At 44.9% G+C, this 22663-nt stretch overlaps 1 protein-coding gene across 2 annotated transcripts in view; it reads right to left on the bottom strand.

The window, feature by feature from the left end:
* The window catches only part of ERBB3 (erb-b2 receptor tyrosine kinase 3), a 115523-nt gene that overhangs the window by 57382 nt on the left and 35478 nt on the right, over positions 1-22663 (bottom strand). Inside the window, exons 1-2 of one of the 2 annotated variants that reach the window (XM_081320920.1) lie at positions 15613-15672; positions 4868-5019 (exon numbers count right to left, since the gene is read on the bottom strand). In XM_081320920.1, coding sequence (XP_081177046.1) covers positions 4868-5019; positions 15613-15643 — 183 coding nt within the window. In that variant the 5' untranslated portion in view covers positions 15644-15672. Of the gene's footprint in view, positions 1-4867; positions 5020-15612; positions 15673-22663 lie in introns of those variants that run through there. The other variant, XM_081320919.1, reaches the window with a different exon arrangement.

Raw genomic sequence — 22663 nt, 5'->3', positions numbered from 1 at the left:
CTATTTAGTGATGGGTATGTCACCTTTGCAGCCGTTTCTCTGAGTATAATTCCAAACCTCCATTGCCTCAATCGCAAAATGAAAACGAATATCCCCAACAGAGACATTTTTAGCCAACTACTACCAACACATTCTATGTTCTTCTCAATCAAGCAAAATCCCCTTTTTCTTTTTTAATCAAACTAGGCTTCCTTCCTATATCTGAAGCTAACTGTCAAAAATGTTACTTTGTTGAATAAGCCATAATCTAAGGTCCACTGAAATTGTTGATACTGACCTCAAAACATATATATTGAAGCATTAATCCTAAATGAGTTTACTTTTGAGTAAAGCTCTTTAGGATGAATACCGTATATACTTGAGTATAAGCCGAATTTTTCAGCCCACTTTTTGGGCTGAAAAACTCCACTTCGGCTTATACTCCAGTCAACAAAAAAAAAGAACTGTCCGTTCGTTCGGAACAGGCTGCTGAGAGAAGCTGCCTCGCCTGCTGCGCCCCCAACAACCGCCGCTGCCGCTTTCCCCCCCCCATCGCTCACCCGCTGCCCCCGAAAATGCAGCTGCCGCTTTCCCCCCCCATCGCTCACCCGCTGCCCCCGAAAATGCCGCTGCCGCTTTCCCCCCCATCGCTCACCCGTGCTTTCCCCCCATCGCTCACCCGTGCTTTCCCCCCCATCGCTCACCCGTGCTTTCCCCCCCCATCGCTCACCCGTGCTTTCCCCCCCATCGCTCACCCGTGCTTTCCCTCCCCATCGCTCACCCGTGCTTTCCCCCCCCATCGCTCACCCGTGCTTTCCCTCCCCATCGCTCACCCGTGCTTTCCCCCCCCATCGCTCACCCGTGCTTTCCCCCCCCATCGCTCACCCGTGCTTTCTCTCCCCATCGCTCACCCGTGCTTTCCCCCCCCATCGCTCACCCGTGCTTTCCCCCCCCATCGCTCACCCGTGCTTTCTCTCCCCATCGCTCACCCGTGCTTCCCCCCCCATCGCTCACCCGTGCTTTCTCTCCCCATCGCTCACCCGTGCTTTCCCCCCCCATCGCTCACCCGTGCTTTCTCTCCCCATCGCTCACCCGTGCCGCCCCGAAAATGCCGCTGCCGCTCGCCCGCTTGCTCGCTTCCTCGCCCGGGGACCAGCACCAGCCAGCCAGCCCGCCGGCGAGAAGCCCGGCCCGGAGGTGAGGGGAGGGAGCGGAGTCGCTCACCCGTGCTTTCCCCCCCCCCATCGCTCACCCGTGCTTTCTCTCCCCATCAAAGATCCTTGGAAGTAATGGTTGGAAAAGTTTGCAAGTCTTTGGGAAAGTTCAAGAAGTGAAAGGAATACCCTCCTCTTGAAAGACCAGATAAGGCAGACAGGGAGATGAAGAGTTCAACCGAGTTTCCTCTTTTGTTCAGGCATCTGCACCCGCTGCTTTTAAACTCGCCTGGCGCTGCAACGGCACCCGTTTTCCCCGGCGAGTTTTCCCTACCTGGCCCCTGCAGAATCGCGGCGGCGCCCCCGGAGAAGCCTACCCCGAGGCTGCGGCCGATTTTTCCTTCTCCTAGACTCTGCCGCCCAGAGCGTTGTTTCTCCCCCTCGTGCGTGCATGGGATGAGGCGAGAAACCAACAGCCTGCGTCCGTCTCTCTTTATGTATATTTCTGTATATATCTTATCTCGGGATCTAGACCTTTCGAAGGAGAAGGGGCGGCTGGAGTTCGTGAGTTGCTGTGGGACCCAAGGGTTGGGGGAAGAGAGATGGGAGGGAAAAGGGGAGAAACCTGCCGCTGGCTAGTTCTTTGTCTGATCGGGGAGCCTGAACAAAAGAGGAAACTCGGTTGAACTCTTCATCTCCCTGTCTGCCTTATCTGGCTTTTTGAAACGCACCACCGGCTGCTCCGTCCAGAAGCCCAGATTCGGGAGGGCTGCTTGGCTTCCACTTGAGCCCATCTATGTCCGCGGGCCCCCCCCCCACTACCCCTAGACCTCCGCCGCCGGCGGAGGCTGGATCCGCGCTCCGCAGCGGCAGGGCGCGGATCCAGCAGAAAGAAGCAGGCAGGCAAGGCACGGAGATCCGGAGACCTGCTGATGATTGGGGAGGTTTGGGCACCTCCCCAAACCTCAGCAGGTCTTCGGATCTCCGTGCCTTGCCTGCCTGCTTCTTTCTGCTGGATCCGCGCCCTGCCGCCGGCAGAGGCTTGTGGAGCACGGATCCAGCCTCCGCCGGCATGCAGGCAAATCCTGCTAAAGGGCTTTCCCCCCCCCACACTGGATCCGCGCTCCGCAAGCCTCTGCCGGCGGCAGGGCGCGGATCCAGCAGAAAGAAGCAGGCAGGCAAGGCACGGAGATCCGAAGACCTGCCGAGGTTTGGGGAGGTGCCCAAACCTCCCCAATCATCAGCAGGTCTCCGGATCTCCGTGCCTTGCCTGCCTGCTTCTTTCTGCTGGATTCGCGCCCTGCCGCTGCGGAGCGCGGATCCAGCCTCCGCCGGCGGCGGAGGTCTAGGGGTAGTGGGGGGGGGGCCCGCGGACATAGATGGGCTCAAGTGGAAGCCAAGCAGCCCTCCCGAATCTGGGCTTCTGGACGGAGCAGCCGGTGGTGCGTTTCAAAAAGCCAGATAAGGCAGACAGGGAGATGAAGAGTTCAACCGAGTTTCCTCTTTTGTTCAGGCTCCCCGATCAGACAAAGAACTAGCCAGCGGCAGGTTTCTCCCCTTTTCCCTCCCATCTCTCTTCCCCCAACCCTTGGGTCCCACAGCAACTCACGAACTCCAGCCGCCCCTTCTCCTTCGAAAGGTCTAGATCCCGAGATAAGATATATACAGAAATATACATAAAGAGAGACGGACGCAGGCTGTTGGTTTCTCGCCTCATCCCATGCACGCACGAGGGGGAGAAACAACGCTCTGGGCGGCAGAGTCTAGGAGAAGGAAAAATCGGCCGCAGCCTCGGGGTAGGCTTCTCCGGGGGCGCCGCCGCGATTCTGCAGGGGCCAGGTAGGGAAAACTCGCCGGGGAAAACGGGTGCCGTTGCAGCGCCAGGCGAGTTTAAAAGCAGCGGGTGCAGATGCCTGAACAAAAGAGGAAACTCGGTTGAACTCTTCATCTCCCTGTCTGCCTTATCTGGTCTTTCAAGAGGAGGGTATTCCTTTCACTTCTTGAACTTTCCCAAAGACTTGCAAACTTTTCCAACCATTACTTCCAAGGATCTTTGATGGGGAGAGAAAGCACGGGTGAGCGATGGGGGGGGGAAAGCACGGGTGAGCGACTCCGCTCCCTCCCCTCACCTCCGGGCCGGGCTTCTCGCCGGCGGGCTGGCTGGCTGGTGCTGGTCCCCGGGCGAGGAAGCGAGCAAGCGGGCGAGCGGCAGCGGCATTTTCGGGGCGGCACGGGTGAGCGATGGGGAGAGAAAGCACGGGTGAGCGATGGGGGGGGAAAGCACGGGTGAGCGATGGGGAGAGAAAGCACGGGTGAGCGATGGGGGGGAAGCACGGGTGAGCGATGGGGAGAGAAAGCACGGGTGAGCGATGGGGGGGGAAAGCACGGGTGAGCGATGGGGGGGGAAAGCACGGGTGAGCGATGGGGAGAGAAAGCACGGGTGAGCGATGGGGGGGGAAGCACGGGTGAGCGATGGGGAGAGAAAGCACGGGTGAGCGATGGGGGGGGAAAGCACGGGTGAGCGATGGGGGGGGAAAGCACGGGTGAGCGATGGGGAGAGAAAGCACGGGTGAGCGATGGGGGGGGAAAGCACGGGTGAGCGATGGGGGGGGAAAGCACGGGTGAGCGATGGGGGGGGAAAGCACGGGTGAGCGATGGGGGGGGAAAGCACGGGTGAGCGATGGGGGGGAAAGCACGGGTGAGCGATGGGGGGGAAAGCACGGGTGAGCGATGGGGGGGGAAAGCACGGGTGAGCGATGGGGAGAGAAAGCACGGGTGAGCGAAAGAAGCAGGCAGGCAAGGCACGGAGATCCGGAGACCTGCTGACGTTTGGGGAGGTTTGGGGAGGTGCGCGCGCACCTCCCCAAATCTCCCCAAACTTCGGCAGGTCTCCGGACGGCGGCGGCTTGGGAGAGGTGCGCGCGATCCTGGAAGCACCGAAGCCTCGGCCGCGCGCAAGTCCTCGGTAAGTTCCGGGCGGTCACTTGCTTCGCGTCTCCTGAGGGAAGGGGGGGCGACTGGAGCGGGCGTGTTTCCTCGCCTGCTGGGCGCCGCGATTTGCCCAGGGAACGCGCGGGCCCCGAATGGCAGCGTGGAACGAGGAAGCGGACAGCCAGGGCTTCCCCGAGAGCCGCGGCCACACAGGGTATTCCTGTGTATTCAGGCTTGCAAAATGGCGGATCGAGCCTCTGCTGGCGGCGGAGGCTTGCAGAACGGCGGATCGGCTTATACTCGAGTCACGAACTTTTTCCAGTTTTTGGGGGTGAAAATGGGGGTCTCGGCTTATACTCGAGTCGGCTTATACTCAAGTATATACGGTAAATTTAGCATTTCACTTGGATAAATTATTTAAATTGTTGACAATCATTAGTCTCTCATGATTCAGGTTTCTGAAGGGAAAGAAATGACAGGACACAATGGAATGGATATGTAAGCATTTCCTGGTTTTGCTCTGCAATCTATCCATTTTAATAAGAATATTCTTGGAAAATGTAACAAAGTGAAATGTAGACTATCACTGGATTTTTTTTTAATCTGCCAGGAGTAAATGAGAGCATGGCCATCATTTGTCATATCTATGTACAATCATTAATAGAAACAAAGTCGGAGTAAATAACTTCAGCCTTCTGAATGTAGATGGAGGAAGCCAAGATTCCCACAGAGAATTTTGTACACTAGTTTCACACCTGCTAAAAAAAGGAAAATCTATTAAGTCCTCCACCACGTTTAGTTACCTGCAGGAAAGAAAGATCCTGGTTTTGTCCAATAAGCACTATCTCAAGGTTGCCCATGACGATCTCACAGTTGTTGTACATTTTGTATAGAGTCTGATACCGTTGCTGGGCATCTCCTGTCACACTGAGTTCGTTTTGGGTGCCTGCACAAACTGCAAGGAAAAGAGAAAGGGAATGCATAAATCATTTATGAAGCTCACCAGTTCAGTGATTTTTCTGTAATAGTCTCCACCATGAAAAGCCAAGTCATCCAGATATCATCACTTTCTGCTTTGAACAACCATGTCCAGCAGAGCACGGCACAACTAAACATCAGAAATGGCGCGAATAAGGTGCTCCAGGCCAAGTCCTTACAGGGTGCTATTCTTTCAAATTAATCAAAGTATCAGTCTTGATGGGTATATATTTACCCTGTATCAGTCTGAGGTCAGTTTCACTGTCATGGGTTCCATCTAGATTTTTATGAAGGTGCTATTGTTATCTTTTCCTGTGTTACTATTTGAAAAATTCTTCAGCAACAAGGGAGGATGATTAGACATTAGAGTCAGTCTTCAAAGAGGGGTCACTAGACAAAGGGGTTGTCCCAGTTTTGAGATGGAATAAGTTCTTAGGTAATCCAGTGGCATCACGACCAAGGACTTGCAACTGAGAAAAATCTCATAATGTCCCTATAGTTTCTATTGATGGGGAGCTTCCATTTCAAGGCAATTTCATTTCACGTCATGGGGGGAAAAAGACAGCAGACAGTACAAACTCTGGTCAATTTTGACTCTGGCAGCAGGAATTGCAAGAAATGAAAGACTGGGAATAAATCTACAGTGAAAATAGCCTGGATCAATCTCAGATACATTTTGTATTGGAACCAGAACAGCTGAGAAACAGAGAAATTATTGCCCTTAAGAGTCCTCAAGGACTCTATTACAATGCTTCCAGGGTAGAGGAACAGGGATACACAAAACAAAATTATGTAAGAAATGGAGCCATAATCCATAATCCATGGTGAGAAATATCAGATGAGGTAACAAAACCTAGTAAGAGCAACACCAAACAACTATGTTGATGTATGGCATCCTCTTCCAAATTCATTTTTTTGCTTCTTTCTCGGAACTATTATCATAGAAGAGATAGGCATCTACCTGTGAATTCCTCAGAAGGATAGTCATGCTGGCTAATATCCAAAGAGAAATTTCAGGTGTGTGATGTACTAACTAGAGCATTTTATATTCTCCATTGTTCATAGAATCATAGGGCTGGAAGGGATCTTGGAGGTCTTCTAGTCCAACCCCCTACTCAAGGCAGGAGTCCTTATACCATCTCGGACAAATGGTTGTCTAGTCGTTTCTTGAAAATCTCCAGTGATGGAGCATGCACAACTCCGGGAGGCAAGCTGTTCCACATATTAATTGCTTGCACTATCAGAATATTCCTCCCTATTTCCAGGTTGGATCTCCCTCTGATGAGCTTCCACCCATCGCTGCTTGTCCTGCCCTAGATGCTATGGAGAATAAACCAAGGCTCTCTTCCCTGTGACAGCCTTTCAAGTATCATGTCTCCCTTAAGCCTTCCTTTCGTAGGCTAAATGTACCAGTTCCCTTCACCGTTTATCACACAATTTAGTCTCCAGACACCTTAGCATCTTTGTTGCTCTTCTCTGCACTCTTTCCAGGACTTCAGCATCTTTTTTGTGTTGTGGCAACTGGAGCGCAGAACTGGACAGGATATTCCAAATGTGGTCTCACTAGTGCAGGGGTAGGCAACCTCGGCTCTTTTATGACTCATGGACTTCAACTCCCAGAATTCCTGAGCATAGCTGACTCAGGAATTCTGGGAGTTGAAGTCCATGAGTCATAAAAGAGCCGAGGTTGCCTACCCCTGCACTAGTACAATACAGAGCTATACTATCTGATGTTGCAATCTAGGACTGTGCTGGCTTTTTTTGGCAGCTGTACCACCCTGCTGACCCATACTTACGTGGTGGTTCACTAGCACACCTAGATCCCTTCACAGGCACTACTGTCCAGCCAGGTACTGCTTATTCTGTACCTGTCCTCCTTCTTCCTCCTCTTCTTCTTCCTCTTTCTCCTTTTCCCACTTATAAACTATTATTAACTCTTCCCTCTCCCTAACATCTAAACATTTACCCTGAAGGGTAGGAAAGTCCCAACCAATCAGAAGAAGCTCAGTGTTTCTTAGGAAAGCCAAAATATTTTAGGTTCACACATCAAGAAAGAATTGTCATCCCCTCAATGTAGAGCATAGGTTTATAATTCACTTTTACAATAAGGCCTCTGAGTTTCAAGATCTTGAATGCTAACTAGGAATGTTTAAAATCCGCAGACTCTACCTACTTAGAGGTGCAAAGTTGGAAAATGCTGCTCTACTGGATGACAAACAGGTCCTACCAAAAGCGTAGAAAGGGGTAGAAAACTGCCACCCTGGTGTCCTACTTCCTAGGACACCAAGGTGAGTAGCTCTGATCAAAATCAACCAGTCCTAAATGACAAGCATGAATAAAAATTGTGAGCATCTGCACATTCATGCAGGTAAATAAACAGTCAGGATCTTCCCACAGTTTAAGTAGTACAGATTAACCACATTGCAAGAGGAAGGGTGTGATAAGGCTGAAACCATAAGGAATTAGGATGCTTGATGAGATCACAATCAGCCCCTTTTTGATCTAATTACTTGAAAACACAAAGTCCACTATGAGATTTACAGTAACAGGAAGCAGCATATAAATATTAATTGAATAAACAAGCAAGCAAAACCTAATTGGCTACTTCCTCTATCTACCACAGAGATCGGAACACTAGACTAGAAAAGTAAGATTCCAAAAAATTAAAAAGGATTACAGGTAGTCCTCGACTTACAGCAGTTCATTTAGCGACCGTTCAAAGTTACAACGGCACTGGAAAAAGTTACTTATGATCGTTGCAGCATTTTCCGTGGTCACATGATCAAAATTCAAATGCTTGGCAAGTGGTTCATATTTATGACAGTGGCAATGTCCTGGGATCATTTGATCAGCTTTTGCAACTTTCTGGCAAGCAAAGTCAATGGGGAATCCAGATTCACTTAACAACTGTGTTACTAACTTAACAAATGCAATGATTCACTTAACCACTGTGGCAAGAAAAGTTGTAAAATGGGAAAAAGTCATTAACAAATGTTTCACTTAGCAACATAAATTTTGGGCTCAATTGTTGTCATAACTTGAGGACTATTTGTACCTGCTGGATTCATATAGGCTATAAGCTAGGATTTCTATTTATCCTGCATTCCTGAAGAAGAAATGCTTTTTTCTTTTCTACAAATGTCAAGAGGGCAAACACATCCAATACACCTTCCCCCAGAACAAGTTAGAGAGAGAGTGACTGGCCCAAAGTCACCCAGCCGGCTTTCATGGGTAAGGCAGAACTTGAACTCATGGTTTCCCGCTCTCTAGCCTGATGCCTTAACTACTAGGCCAGGTGCAGGCAACCTTGGCTCTTTTATGACTCGTGGACTTCATCTCCCAGAATTCCTGAGCCATGCTGGCTCAGGAATTCTGGGAGCTGAAGTCCACAAGTCATAAAAGAGCCAACGTGGCTCAGGAATTCTGGGAGCTGAAGTCCACGAGTCATAAAAGAGCCAAGGTGGCTCAGGAATTCTGGGAGCTGAAGTCCACGAGTCATAAAAGAGCCAAGGTGGCTCAGGAATTCTGGGAGCTGAAGTCCACAAGTCATAAAAGAGCCAACGTGGCTCAGGAATTCTGGGAGCTGAAGTCCACGAGTCATAAAAGAGCCAAGGTGGCTCAGGAATTCTGGGAGCCGAAGTCCACGAGTCATAAAAGAGCCAACGTGGCTCAGGAATTCTGGGAGCTGAAGTCCACGAGTCATAAAAGAGCCAAGGTGGCTCAGGAATTCTGGGAGCTGAAGTCCACGAGTCATAAAAGAGCCAAGGTGGCTCAGGAATTCTGGGAGCCGAAGTCCACGAGTCATAAAAGAGCCAAGATTGCCTACCCCTACACTAGACCAAAGTGGCTCTCTTTCAAACCATAATGGCCAGAATTATGCACTGCAGCAACTTGAAACCAAACAAAGCACTTGATGTATTAAGTCAGCCACTTACCCTGAGAGCACAGATAAGATGCTCCTTTCTCATTGGGTGAATGGTCCAGCAGTCAAGTACCTAACACTATAGTTTATCAGATGAAAACGTTTCCAAAGGGTAACAGGGTTAACTCTGCCGCCCCAAATATAATAGCCTGTGTTGCAGAACACACTACCACACAACCACAATTGGTTGAATAAACCCAAATTGGTGAGGTACACATAGTACACTAAACTACAAAAAAGCAAAGATAATTTCTCCAGTTTGTGTGAGTCAGGAAGACCATTTTAAAGTTTGAGAGTGTTTGAAGCAACCACACCAAATAAGTGCCGCTGTGGATCACTCACTCATAAAATGCTTGTTCAGAAGAAGGCGAATAAAATAGTTGCTCCTGGACACCTCCCCCTCAGCTGTTCCCAACCCCTTAACTTGCTTTTATTTATTTCCAGACAAATAGGTACACTTTCAAACAAAGCAGTAGCTACAGCCTTCTATTATGTTACTCTTCTCCGAAAAGAGCAACATCTACTGGGAAGGTTAGAAAAATCAAGATGGCAGACCCAGCAGTGTCATCACAGTCCTCCCCATGTTGTACATGTTGTGATGTTGCATGCAGATATAAAGAGACAGGCTTAAATTGCACTGCTGCCACTGCCATTTTGCCTATTTTTGGCAACCTTCCCCCAGATGTTTCTGGCATAAGGTCTGTGAGGCCCAAAGACACCATTGTAGAGTAACTGAAGTTTTTAAAGCCAGATTCTTTAAACTCATGTGCCTTTTTAATTAAAAGAATCTATGAAGACAGGTGGAGTACTATGACTAACACTTACAAAGCTGTTTCAATATTGATTAATTTGTAATGGGCTGAGTTTTATTGTGCTGAATCATGTTTACCGGCAAAGGGGAAAGAGAGGCCAATTTGGATGCAGACATATTAAAACAGAGCAGAGAAGTCATTGGTGAAGGTTCATGACTGGATTATTTTGCTCTAAAAACAGAGGTACAATCTTGAGTATTTGGCATTTGCAGGTCCACACTCTGGTCACAGATGATAGGTTAAGGGAGCTTTGACCCACTCCTTGTTTTCCATGAGTGCACTGACTCAGAGTTAATAAGTAACCAAGGAAAACAGGCTTTAAATGCATACCTCACCTCCTATTTCTTATGCACAAGCACTACAGATTCTTGAATCAGGTCCTGCATATAAATACTGGATGAATATCTAGAGGGTGGGGAGCCCATCTTTGTCAATTGGCTAGACTGGATTAAAGCACAATGTCAACAGCAGTTTATTGTAACCCCTCCAGAGATCCTCAGTAGTGACACCTCACTATAATGAACTAATAGGGAGGGAGAAAACACAATTTTTGGGGAAGAGTAAATCTACATGATGAAATAAACAATGCAAATGCCATCATTTGCAAGTATTTATGCCATTTGTATCATGATGTCATGATGCAAATTGTCCCAAATTATGGAATTTGCATCAACCCTCTGTCATTTCTAATATATCTTTACACAAGTAATGGGAATTGCAACAAATTTTGGCCTGCTGCATACAGCTTCACAGTAGGTCAGCAAAGATTTCCCAGTAGCAGCAGAAACAAAAGCCTTTTCTCTTACCCAAATTTAAAATCTAGAAAACTTGGCAGAAGGAAAGAGGATAGATTTCTCTGTGAACAGAATTGTTCTTGGAGTGAAACAAATTTCTCAGGCTGAGCATACGCCCCATCTTGCTGGCCATTATTTTGCATTTGTCTCTAATCTGTAGATTGGGTGATCTGAGTAACAAACAAGCTATTTCTGTATTAATAGATTACCTGCATCCCTGGATGTCGTTTTTTGTAAACTTCTCATAGCCATTAAGGGAAGAGTATCAGCCAATATATGTAGTAAACAAACAGAATGGCAAATAAATTTGGAAAGCTTCCTGCTTAGTTTCACAACTGTTTTTTGGGATGAAATCTCAGATGGGTGGTTAATAAATTTTAGAAATAAATAGGTGAAGTGAGATTTCAATGAATACAGCTTAGACAAGAAATATGCTGCAGACCAGCACTTGATAAAGCAGCACTTGGAAAAGATATTCAAATGCTGCGGTGTGACACTTTACAAAAGCAAAAGTTGGACTTTAAAGAAATAGGTTAAGAAGAGTATTGACGCCGTTGAACTGTGATCTTAGAAAAAACTCATGAGAATATCCTGGACAGCCAAAAAAACCAGATCAATGGATCATTGAATAAATCAACCCAGAATTCTCTTCAGGCACAAATGACAGGCTCAAATTATCCTATTTCAGACACAAAGACTCAGCTTTCTGGCAAAAGCTTTAATGATGGGAATGTGGAAGGAAAGAGAAGAGGGCAACTAAGCAATAAAGCGGATGGACTGAGTAACTGTGGTGATGAGTACACCATTAGGAGAGCTGAAGGACCAGGTTAGAGACAGGTCATTATGGAGAAAATCTATTTATGTGATAGCTAAGAATCAAAACTGACTTGATGGCACATAATCAATCTGCTGGATTTCCTGCTAAGAAGGAAGAAACTGGTCTATTTCTATCTTCTCCAGAACTGTTTCCATAAAGTACTATGTCCTACTAAGATTGTCATAATTTCTCTGTTACAGAAGTACTGGCAGAAGTTGACATATGATAATAAAGCATACAGGTAGTCCTCATTTAGTGATGATTCATTCAGCAAATATTTGAAGTTATGATGATGCCGAACAAGCAGATGTACCATAGGTCCTTATAGTTGCAACCGCCACAACATCCCCAGAGTCATATAATCATGCTTAGGCCACTTGGCAACTGGTTCATTTTCAACTTTCCCTACCAGCTTTTGATAAGTAGCTCCACCCCAAGACAGCCATTCAGAACTCCTATTTTGTACCTTGGCAATCAATATGAAAAATAGTTACATCAGAAAGGCACTACAGGGGAGGGACCTTTCAAAATTTCAGAAGAGTAAGTATTGGGTTGGGACATTAAGATGAGTGAAAAACAGTAATCATATAATTGAAACTGTAGTCAGTGCATATGATGGATATGAAGACACAAGAAGAACTTGAACATCCAGCGTTTCCAAACAAACATCCAATTTGCAGCCTCTCGTCTACAGGCTCCACCAAAATTATTTAAGATTAAATATTTCTGCTCTCAGGAGAGAGAAATACCAAAGAGCACTGAATTCTAGAACAGGCTCCTGCATTCTTTCCCCCCAAAACTGGGACTAGAACATGTAGCTAAAACTATGTCAGTCTCTTGAAGACTGACATTTCAAGACTCATAGCCCTTTAAACAATTGTCCTCTGTGGATTTAGTCAATCTCCTTTTAAACCCATCCATAAATAGTGTCCATTACTATTTCTTGTGGAAACAAACTTCACATGTTCATTATATACTGTGTAAAAAAGTGTTCTTTTGTTTGGTCTAAATCTTCCAATCGCTTCATTGGTTGAACTCTGATCCTAGTGCTGGGAATGACTGGAAAACAAATGTAACAAATAAGCTATTGGTCCAAAAAAAAACCCAAATACAGTAAATAAATAGTTTGTAGGTGCAAAGCAATTTCAGTGATAGACGTAGTAAAAATATTTTACCCCTGTCATTGAATAATAAAAGCTGTACTCTTCAACACTTAGAAAATAAATTCTAGGAGATAAATGTACAGTATACATATAATATCTTGCTTATTTCCTGTTCTTCAACTAACAAATGGAGAACTTTGTTTACACTCAGAAGCAAGCTCTATTAAGTTCAGTGGATTTATTTCCACACAATCAAGATAGCAATTCAATTCATAAAAAGGAATCTCTAGAAATTAATAAAGCGTTTAGGGGGTAATGCTAGGCTTGCCACTATTGAATTGCAGCTATGTTTTGCCCTATTAAAGGCCCCATCTTGGGTGTGTACATTGTTTAATATCTATGAAGTTTAGGAGAGTTAAATGTAAACCTTCCTAAGCCCATAAGCTTTCTCCTCCTATCGCCTCCAAACTGACACACCACCAAACTGGCTGGGCAGGTTCTTTTGCCAAGTGTGGCACAACCCACCAACCAACCGGCTCAACCAAAAGTCTCAGCCAAACAGGAGTTTACAGTGAGTGACATTCAGACGGTTGGTTGGTACCCAGAACACAACAGGATTTGTCTTTCCAAACATGTACCACAACCTTCCCAATCATGGGGACGAGGACAAAGAGATACAGTTGTGGTCTAGAAATGACAACACTGAATTCTTGAGCATGGGGGGGGAAGCAATGGGCCTCCAGATGTTGCTACACCGCAACTCCTGGCAGCCCCAAACAGGAGAGTCAGAAAGGATGCTGGCATATCTTATTGTTATTGTTGTTGATAAGAAGCTCAACTTTCCCATTTCTCTTTATAGCGACCACTTGGCTAAGAGAAATTAACTGGCCCAAAGTGGTGAGCTTGAATGGCTAGGTGTTCCTGGTGCCAGCCTGCCACTTTTACCCTTGCACTACCCTGACTTTGTAGTTCAGAAAATTCTAGAAAATCACCACTTCTTGTTCAGTGGTTAACTGCTTCTCTGATGCATCTCTAGTCAAGTTAGAAGACTGATCCCGCTTGATGAATTTGGCTTGAGAGGCAGATTAAAAGTCCACTCAATCATTTAAAATCAGTTCTGGCAACTCTCATAAATCAGATCTTTTTCACCCCATGAATCATCCAGAGGGTCCAAGCGTTCACAGAAGAATCAGGCCTCTTGGGTGTGGAGACAAAAAACCCTGCCAGATCTGAAAATGGCGGGAAGTACAGTCACAGGGGTTGCATTGTCCTTGGATGGGACTGCTCTGTTCTGAAGAAGCTGCTTTAGGCAATGTCCTGGCTGGACAACAACGGGTCGATTATCCTTGGGAAGGTGGATGGAGCTGGAGGCCTGTTCCTAGCAAAGACATAAAAAATCTTGCCTCAAGGCTACATGGAGAAATAGAAGTGGAGAAATAGAAGTGGATCTGCTCTGAAAGGACTCTCTCCTCCACCCACCCCCCCATCCCCCCACCCCTGCAGAGGCACTGGCTTCTTGGGTTTTGCCCCCATCCCTCCTTTCTATTTTGTGGGGCATATTCTACTACATCGCAATGCAATGAACCCCCAGGGCTGTCAGGCAGCTGCACAACAATCACCCAATTTGCATGCTGGGGGGTGGGGGTGGGGAGTGTAACCTTTGAGGACCTGCACAAGGAGACCTGACTTGGATTTTAATGCCATCTAACCAATCCAAGAAATCATACACAATGGATTCAACAGTCCCTGCACTGCCGAAGATTAGCACAGCTGATAATCTCATGAAAGAAATCCATCTAAGTTTCAGTGCAAGGTTGATAAGGGTTGGACACCTCTGCCTTAGGGCAGGAGTGGGTAGCAGTAAGACGCCTGATGTCCCTGAACTACAACTGTCCTAAGCGCCAACCATCATGACCAATGGTGAGGGATGCTGAGAGTCATTGTCTGATGGGCTACAGGTTCCTTATCCTTGTCCCAGTGTTTCGGAAATGAAAATGGGCACCCCAAAGATTTGTCCATTATGCAGGAGAACATATCTAAGCTGTATCTAACGGTGCTACAAGAGAAGAAAAAGTGCACCTGCTAAAATATCCTTTTGCCTTCAGTTAGTTTAACACTGTTGACTTCCACAATGTGGTGTCCTCCAGATGAGTTTAACCTCAGTTCCTAGCACCCTTATGGCCAAGGCAACAACAAAGTGTCAGGGAAGGCTGTCAAGACATTCTACAGCAAAAATATAGAATGCCTTTGTTTATTAGAAAATGAAAATTATCATTATCCTTTCTCATGTTATAGTCCTTGAGGTGCCACTATAGCAACTGGCACCTCCTTGGAAAGCCTGGACTTTATTTTGCATATTAATAGCCCCCTTTTTTCTTTCACAGAACCCATGAAAAGCAGCATACATAAATATTCCAGTTAGTCTCACCTCCAAGCAGCAGCCAGATCTACCAGAGCTTGCTTTAGCAAGACAGCTGCATCAGGGATCCTGTGAAGTGCACCAGGTTGTAAATAATGCCTTGCTCTTGCAGCCAAGAGTTGGTCAAGCAAGCAAGACTAGCTGTAACACTCATTTTGAAAACACACTAGTTTTCAAAATGATGCAACTGAATCCCTTCTGTTGATGCCCCAACAATTTGTTTAGTGACTGTTCAAAAGTTACAGCACTGAAAAAAGTGACTTATGACCATTTTTCACACTTACAACTATTGCACATCTCCATGGTCATATGATCAAAATTTGGGCACTTGGCAACTGACTCATATTTATGATGGTTGCAGTGTCCCAGGGTCATGTGATCATCTTTTGCTTGCTTCTGACAAGCAAGTCAATAAAGAAGCCAGATTCACTTAACAACCATGTTGCTAACTTAACAACTGCAGTGATTCACTTAAGAACTGTGGCAAGTAAGGTCATAAAGTGGGGCAAAACTCACTTAACAACTGTCTTGCTTCACATCAGAAATTTTGGGCTCAACTGTGTCCGTAAGGCGAGGATTTGTTAACACACACACACACACACACACACACACACACACACACACACACACTTTCTTGGTAAGTTGAGGTTGAATGCTCTTGGCACTGTGGAGGAAGATGCTGTATTGTATATGGGAAGCTCACCTTTGAGAGTCCATTTCTTACTCCCAGGCATGAATGACTCATCCGGCCTCGTCCATTGTGCTGGCAACCTCCTCTCTCAATGGGCAAAAGAGCAGAGAATCAGAAAGCCCTGGCAACTTTGCACACACAGCAGCCCCCTTCTCTCTAATCCAGACAGTGGCTCCAGCCGGGGAGGGAGGCCACTGCCAGACATATGGAGGCACTTCCTGAAGAGATAACAGTACAAAGAAGTGGGGGTACAAAAAAGAGGGGTGGGAAGAAAAGAGGGAGGGAGGAAATGTTTACTACCTCTCAGTCGTTCCCCTCCCCTCTTTTCCTTTATCAGCCTTGGAGACTGGGATCCCTGTTCGGATTCCCCATTCTGAACAACTCTAAGCATTTAAGGCCAAAATGCCTATTTTTTTCCCCCTGGATGGCAAGCCTCAATGATGTAAACACGGATTACAAAGAAAGAATCACGGATAGCCTGGGGTTTGGGGGGGGGGGTTGAGTCAATGCTGAGCTTGAGCTGGAGGGGGCGGGGAGGAAGTGACAAGTAGTGGTTTGGAAGCTGGCGAGGGCTAAGAGCCAGGCCTACTGTGTTTTGTCCCCCTGTCATAGTGACAAGTCCTTTGCAGGGCCGCTATTCAAGTCCCAGACGTGACTCAGAGCTGAGCAGTGGAGGGGGGAAAAAGAGCAGTTTTGTCTCTGCCCAGGCTGAGATAAGAACTGACTTCTCCTCCCCCAGCCACCAAAGACTTCGCCATAAGTTCAGGGTCTCTGTCCTATCAAAGCAAGGACACCTGAGTTCGCTCTGATACAGGGAAATTATTGCTCTCCTAATATGCATACAATCTATTGCTGGAAACAGCAGCCTCCTCTAAACACAGGAATCAGAGACTCTGACTAAAAATGCCCTCTCAAAGCCTGTCATCAGATCTATTAAGTGTCCCAATTCTCCACTGGAAATACTGGGTAAGTCACCCACGCTGGGAAATGTGCCCAAGCTTTGCTTCTTGTAGGCCCTATTTTCGCTGGGAATTGGAGGGCTCCAGGGTTGAGCTCCAGAAGAGCCACTTCCAAGCTTACACAGAAATGCAGGATTTTATTTTATTTATTTTATTTATAAAGGTAAAGGTTTCCCCTGTCCAGTCCTGTCTGACTCTAGGGGGCAGTGCTCATCTCCATTTCTTAGTCAAGGGAGCCAGTGTTGTCCCAAAACATTCCCATGGTCAAGTGGCCAGCACAGAGCTGCACAGAATGCTGTTACCTTCCCACCAAAGTGGTACCTATTTAGCTACTCACTTTTGCAAGTTTCCGAACTGCTAGTTGGGCATGTGCTGTAGCAAGGACGGGAACTCACCCCATCACATAGTGCTTGGGTCTCAAACTTAGGCTGTCAGCTTTCCAGCTGGTAAGCACAAGCTCAGCATCTTTAACCATTGAGCCACTGCGCCCCCCACCCCCGGTTATTTATATTCCCCTTTATTATTTTTATAAATAACTCAAGGCAGCGAATATACCTAATACTCCTACCTCCTCCTGTTTTTTCCCATAACAACAACCCTGTGAGGTGGGTTGGCTGAGAGAGAGTGACTGGGCCAAAGCCCCACAGCCAATTTTCATGCCACAGGTGGGACTAGAACTCACAGTCTCCTGGTTTCTAAGCCAGCACCATAACCACTAGACCAGGGGTAGGCAACCTCGGCTCTTTTATGACTCATGGACTTCAATTCCCAGAATTCCTGAGCCAGCCAAGCTGGCTCAGGAATTCTGGGAGTTGAAGTCCATGAGTCATAAAAGAGCCAAGGTTGCCTACCCCTGCACTAGACCAATCTGATTCTAATTCTAATTCTACAGGATTCACATGTAGAAGTCAGAGGACCCAGCCATTTCAATGTTTTTTAAAAAAATAATGCCAGAAAAGCTGATTATTGAAATCTTGTGAGTCACCATCAGCTACATGGCTCCACAAAGGAATCACACACACAAAAGTAAGGCTGGTGTGATCTCCTTGGCATATGGAAAGTCGATGGGGAACTCTGAAAGAACATAGCCAGTCTCACTTACTTGCACTCTGCATGCATTTTACAAAAAAAGGCTCTGTCCATAAAAGCTTGAATATGAGTACTAAAAATCCTCCACATTAGAGGGAAGTCGACTATGATCCACATATCCTCATCTATTCTCTGAACATTGGAGAGCTGAACCCAACTAAAGCAGTATATAAGACCAATATTACATAACTAAATCAGTTTTGATTCATTTGGCAGGTCACAATCAACTTATATTTTGACAATATAATTATAACTTTGGGCTCTTGAGTGGGTGTGTCAAATCACTGACAGAAGTTGTGTAAAAACACAATTGTTTAAACACCGGTGTTTAAAATTTACTTTCTCATTGCTTCAGTCTGCAGTTCCACTTTTCAGATTTAGGGAAAATGGGTTTACTTCAACTATCACAAAGAAAAAAATATCTTTAACAAAAAAAAGGAGAGGAGAGGAAACTATTTGTAACCCACTGGTTCCATAGATCCCTTATGACATTTCCCATTGATACTGGCATTTCGTTACTGGGGGGGAAAATGGTTCTGAGATTTTCAGAGGAGGAAAAAGAGACACTGTGAAACGGGAGACAGAATGGGGACTTCTTCAAGAGTGGAGAGGATGCTGCTGTTCCTTCAATAAGAGAATGAACAGTCCTAACAGTTAGTAAGTTTTTACTATAGTAACTTGAAACAAATGTTTTCCAAGTGGACCCATCAGGTTGTGAAATGTGCTGTCTGCCTGGAGCAGAGCTCAGGAAAATGACAGAATAATCTCCAATTATCTCTTTTTACTAATCCACGTGAGGACAAATGATACTTCAAGGAACAGCTGCAAACATGTTGCCATGGTATCTGAAGATCTTGGATAGAAGCTTAAAAAACTGGGAAATTGGGCGGTATTGTCATCCATTGCAAACTAATGATTGGTTATACAGGAGAGTTATAGTGGACCACTGGTATAGGATGGGCTGTACTTCATAATGAGTGGTAGAAAAGTGTTTGGCTGAAGGATGAATTGTTTGATCAGAAAGGCTTTTCACGTGTATTGTCTAGGATTGGAGAGGAAAAGTTAGGTAGCTCAGAATTTTAGAGATGCTTTCAGGAAAGTTCAGCTTGAGTTGGTGAAAATGATCTTTAAAGGAAATACGTATGTCAGCTACTGCAGAAAAGAGAAAAATCCAATAGATCACAAAGAAAGTATCCTATTTAATTCCTCCTAGAATTAAGGAAAAAATTTCTGTCAGTGAGAACAATTAACCACTGGAACAGGTTGCCTTCAGAAGTTGTGGATGCTCCATCCCTGAAGGTTTTTAAACCTGCAGAAGAGGTATGCTGTGGGTCCTGTCCACAAAAGAGTTTCATCTGGAGATGGACCTTTTCTGTAATGGCACCGATCCTGTAGAACAGGCATGTCAAACTCACGACGTCACGCGACGTATCAGAACTTTTTTCCATTGCCGAAAATGGGACGGGCGCAGTTTCTTTGTGACGCTCCGGCCCGCGGGCCGGCAGTTTGACACCCCTACTGTAGAATATCATTCCTCTACTTCAAAGTGAGATAGGCCCCATCCTTGATGTCCTTCCAGAAGACTCTTAAAACAGCGTGGGATTCTTAAGGAAATGGCACAAACTGCCCATGTCACTGCATTCCAAAGTCCAGAAGCTTCTGGATACTGAAGCTTCTGAATACTCTTCAAAGGTAGCCCCATGTATAGCATGGGTTTAAAAAGATTAGACAACCACTTGTATAAGCTCTTCTGCTTTAGCAGGGAGGTGGACTAGAAGACCTCCAAGGTCCTCTCCAACTCTATTATTCTGTATTCTATTCGTCCCTATCTTCTTTGAGAAGGTGTATCCTTTACCAGACAATTGTGGAAAGAAAGACAAGTACTGAAAATTGAGATTGACAGAAGCATTATCAGGCAACATCTGCTTCCTCTGAATGACCTTAAATCTCCAGGACCAGAGGAATTACAGTCTAGGGTGCTGAAGAAGCTTGCTGATAAGTTTGAAAATTTCTGGAGAATGAAATAAATGGAGGAAGGTAAATATTCCTACCTTCAAAAAGGGGAGAAGAAGAATCCAGGGATCTACATAACATAAGTACTAGAAAGATTCCAGAGCAGATAATTCTGTAAATATGTCAGTCTATAAGTACATTGTGGTAGAGGACAGGAAGGCCTGGAGCAACGTTGTCCATAGAGTCGCGATGGGTCGGACACGACTTCGCAGTTAACAACAACATAAGTACATTGAAACAGTTGATTGCCACAGGTCAATAAGGATTTGTCAAGGACAAGATTTGCCAAACTAACCTTGCCTCATATTCTGATCAAGGTGATAGCACCATCACCTTGAATGATCTCAGAAAGCTGAGCAACACCGAATCAAACTATTACTTGGACGGGAGGCCACAAAGGGTCACTGGGCTGTAAGGCTAGGTTGGAAAAAAACAGAGGCAAGTAAATTCTATAACGTTGCCATGAAAACTACATGAGCATGTCCATGAAGACACAAGTTCAGCTTGATTCAGGTCTTAATTTCTGTATTAGATGGTGGAAATGCTTAGGATTAATATATCTTGCTTCAGCAATGCATTCAGGAAGTACTTCATAACTTTTTATTTAATAGTTAATTAAGTATGGACTAGATGGAATGACTGGTTGATGGATTTACAACTGGCTCAAAAGCCACCCTGCAAAAAATTCTTGTCAGTAGCATTTAATTAAACTAGAATAGGATATTAGTGATGATATCGCAAGGTCCAATCTTGGATTCTGAATTATTCAATATTTATGCTTACGATTTGGACGAGGACATGGAAAGAATCTTTATCAAATTTGCAAGTGACACAAAACTGAATAGGATACTTAAAAAATGTAAAACAACCTGGATAGGTGAGATAAATGGACTTTTAAAAAAATCAACAGGGACAAAATTAACTTATATAGAGAAATCAAATGACAGATATTACAGGAACTTGGGATAGTAGTTGCTTATAAATTGAATACAAGTAATCCTTGACTTACAACCATAATGGAGCCTTTTTTTACTGTGGTTGTTAAGTAAATCCATATTTGTTAAGTGAACAACATGGCGATTAAGTGAACCAATTATTTGCTATGGGCTGGTGTTACTAAAAACCAAAGGTAAATGCTGGTTTTTGGCAAAACATCATAAAACACATTTTCAGGTGACCACAGAAGCTGCATATGGCTGTAAATGCAGTTTAGTTGCTGAACCCCCGAAAAGCGGTCATGACTTCAGGAGGTGGTGGCCATGAGAACCAGATTATAAGTACCCCTGTGCAGATCTTTCATAACTTTGCATGGTTGCTAAGTGGCCTAAGTTGAGAATTATCTAGAACAAAAATGTGATACGGTTACAAGAAAGGGAAATACAATTTTAGACCGCATCAGTAGAAGTATAGATTATTTTGCACTGGTGGGATATCATCTCAACTTCTATGTCCAGCTCTGGACATCACATTTTAAAGAGGACTCAGATTTCCAGAGAAGAAATGGCAAACTGACAAACACAATGGAACGAAGAACTGATAAATAGACCAGCGCTTTGTAATTCCTCTCCAAAGGAGGAGAGGATTTGAGATCACCCACAAGTGTTCCAGGCAGTTGCTCCTTCACAAGACAGTGAAGTTTTAAGGGTTTATTTACAGATAAGAGACGAGATTGATAAGTTACTAAAAATTATACCTGTGATGAAAGGAAATTCTTTATATAATTTTTCATTATATTTTTAATTTTTTTCTTTCTGTTTTTTTCTATTGTGTTTTCTGCACGTTCGATTTTTTTTCTTTTCTTCTTTTTAATTTGTGTTAGCTTTTTTATCATTTCAATTATAATTTTTAACAAAATTACTACGAATATTTTAAGGAGGACCCAGGGAACTAAAACAGGTTCAAAAAGGATGCTCAACGGGCAAAAAACTAAGAAGAGAGAACAGAACTGGAAATGCTTATCATCCAGAAAAGTGTAGACTCCCCATTAACCTAACAGGTTCAATCATAGGCTTGAGCAAGGCAAAGATTGGCCTCAATGACTTTTTCCATCTCTATGATTCTTTGAGAAGTGAATTTATATTTCAGGCAAGGCTATACACAATGGAGTCATGTATTATTTTAAAATAATCAACATTCACCACTTTGGATGAAGTCACAGAATGTGGGTAAGAGTTGAAACTTGAAGTATAGAAAATGCAAATCTGGACAAGAAACCTCAATCAACAAATTACTATAGCAGGAAGCAACAGCTCACTCCCTATTTCCCCAGTAGATGACTCAAAGTCTCTCAGGTGGAGGACTCAGGTCCAATAATCAACACATTTCCTCATTACCTGCAATGAAAGGAAATTAGTAACTTCATTTTGCTGCAGGATCAATCATTCTTCCTATTCCTCTATTTCACTTTTTCCCAACTAAATCAACACTCTTTCATCCCTTCATCTACGGCAGGGATGTCAAACCCACAATGTCATGTGATATGTTGTGACGTATCATGACTTTTTTTTCCATTGCTGGCATTGGCATGACGCATCCAGCCCGTGGGCTGGCAGTTTGACACCGATCTATGTGAAATAAAACAGGTAGATGCCCCCAAAGATGTTTTAACAGATTCTAAAAATATCACCTGTTCAGCTTCTATTGTTTCAATTAACTCTTCCTCTTTGCATGTTCATTTGCTGACAGATGTATGCTTTACTTTGGAAGTTGCATATTACAAATACACACTTCATTATGTATCCAGCTGTTCACTCTTCATCTGACCAGGAACAAATATAGAGTGAATCTTTGGGAGTGAACAAAGAATTTTCTTCACCAATAGGAACTGGAAAATCAGTATTTTAAAACAAAATTCTACTGGGAGTGGGACAAATGTGGTTGCAGCTATTTGACACTTGTGGCCACAGTACAAAACACAGCAGAGACCATGGATTACTGATCCGGGATTTTCCTCTCTACATCTGAAAACACCTGATTCCTGGCACCCTTTGATTTATACCTGT

The sequence above is a fragment of the Vipera berus genome (assembly GCF_964194415.1).
Source record: "Vipera berus genome assembly, chromosome: 2".
Taxonomy (NCBI): domain Eukaryota; kingdom Metazoa; phylum Chordata; class Lepidosauria; order Squamata; family Viperidae; genus Vipera; species Vipera berus.
The sequence above is the reverse complement of the archived record's forward strand: the minus strand, read 5'-3'. Positions and strand labels throughout refer to the sequence as shown.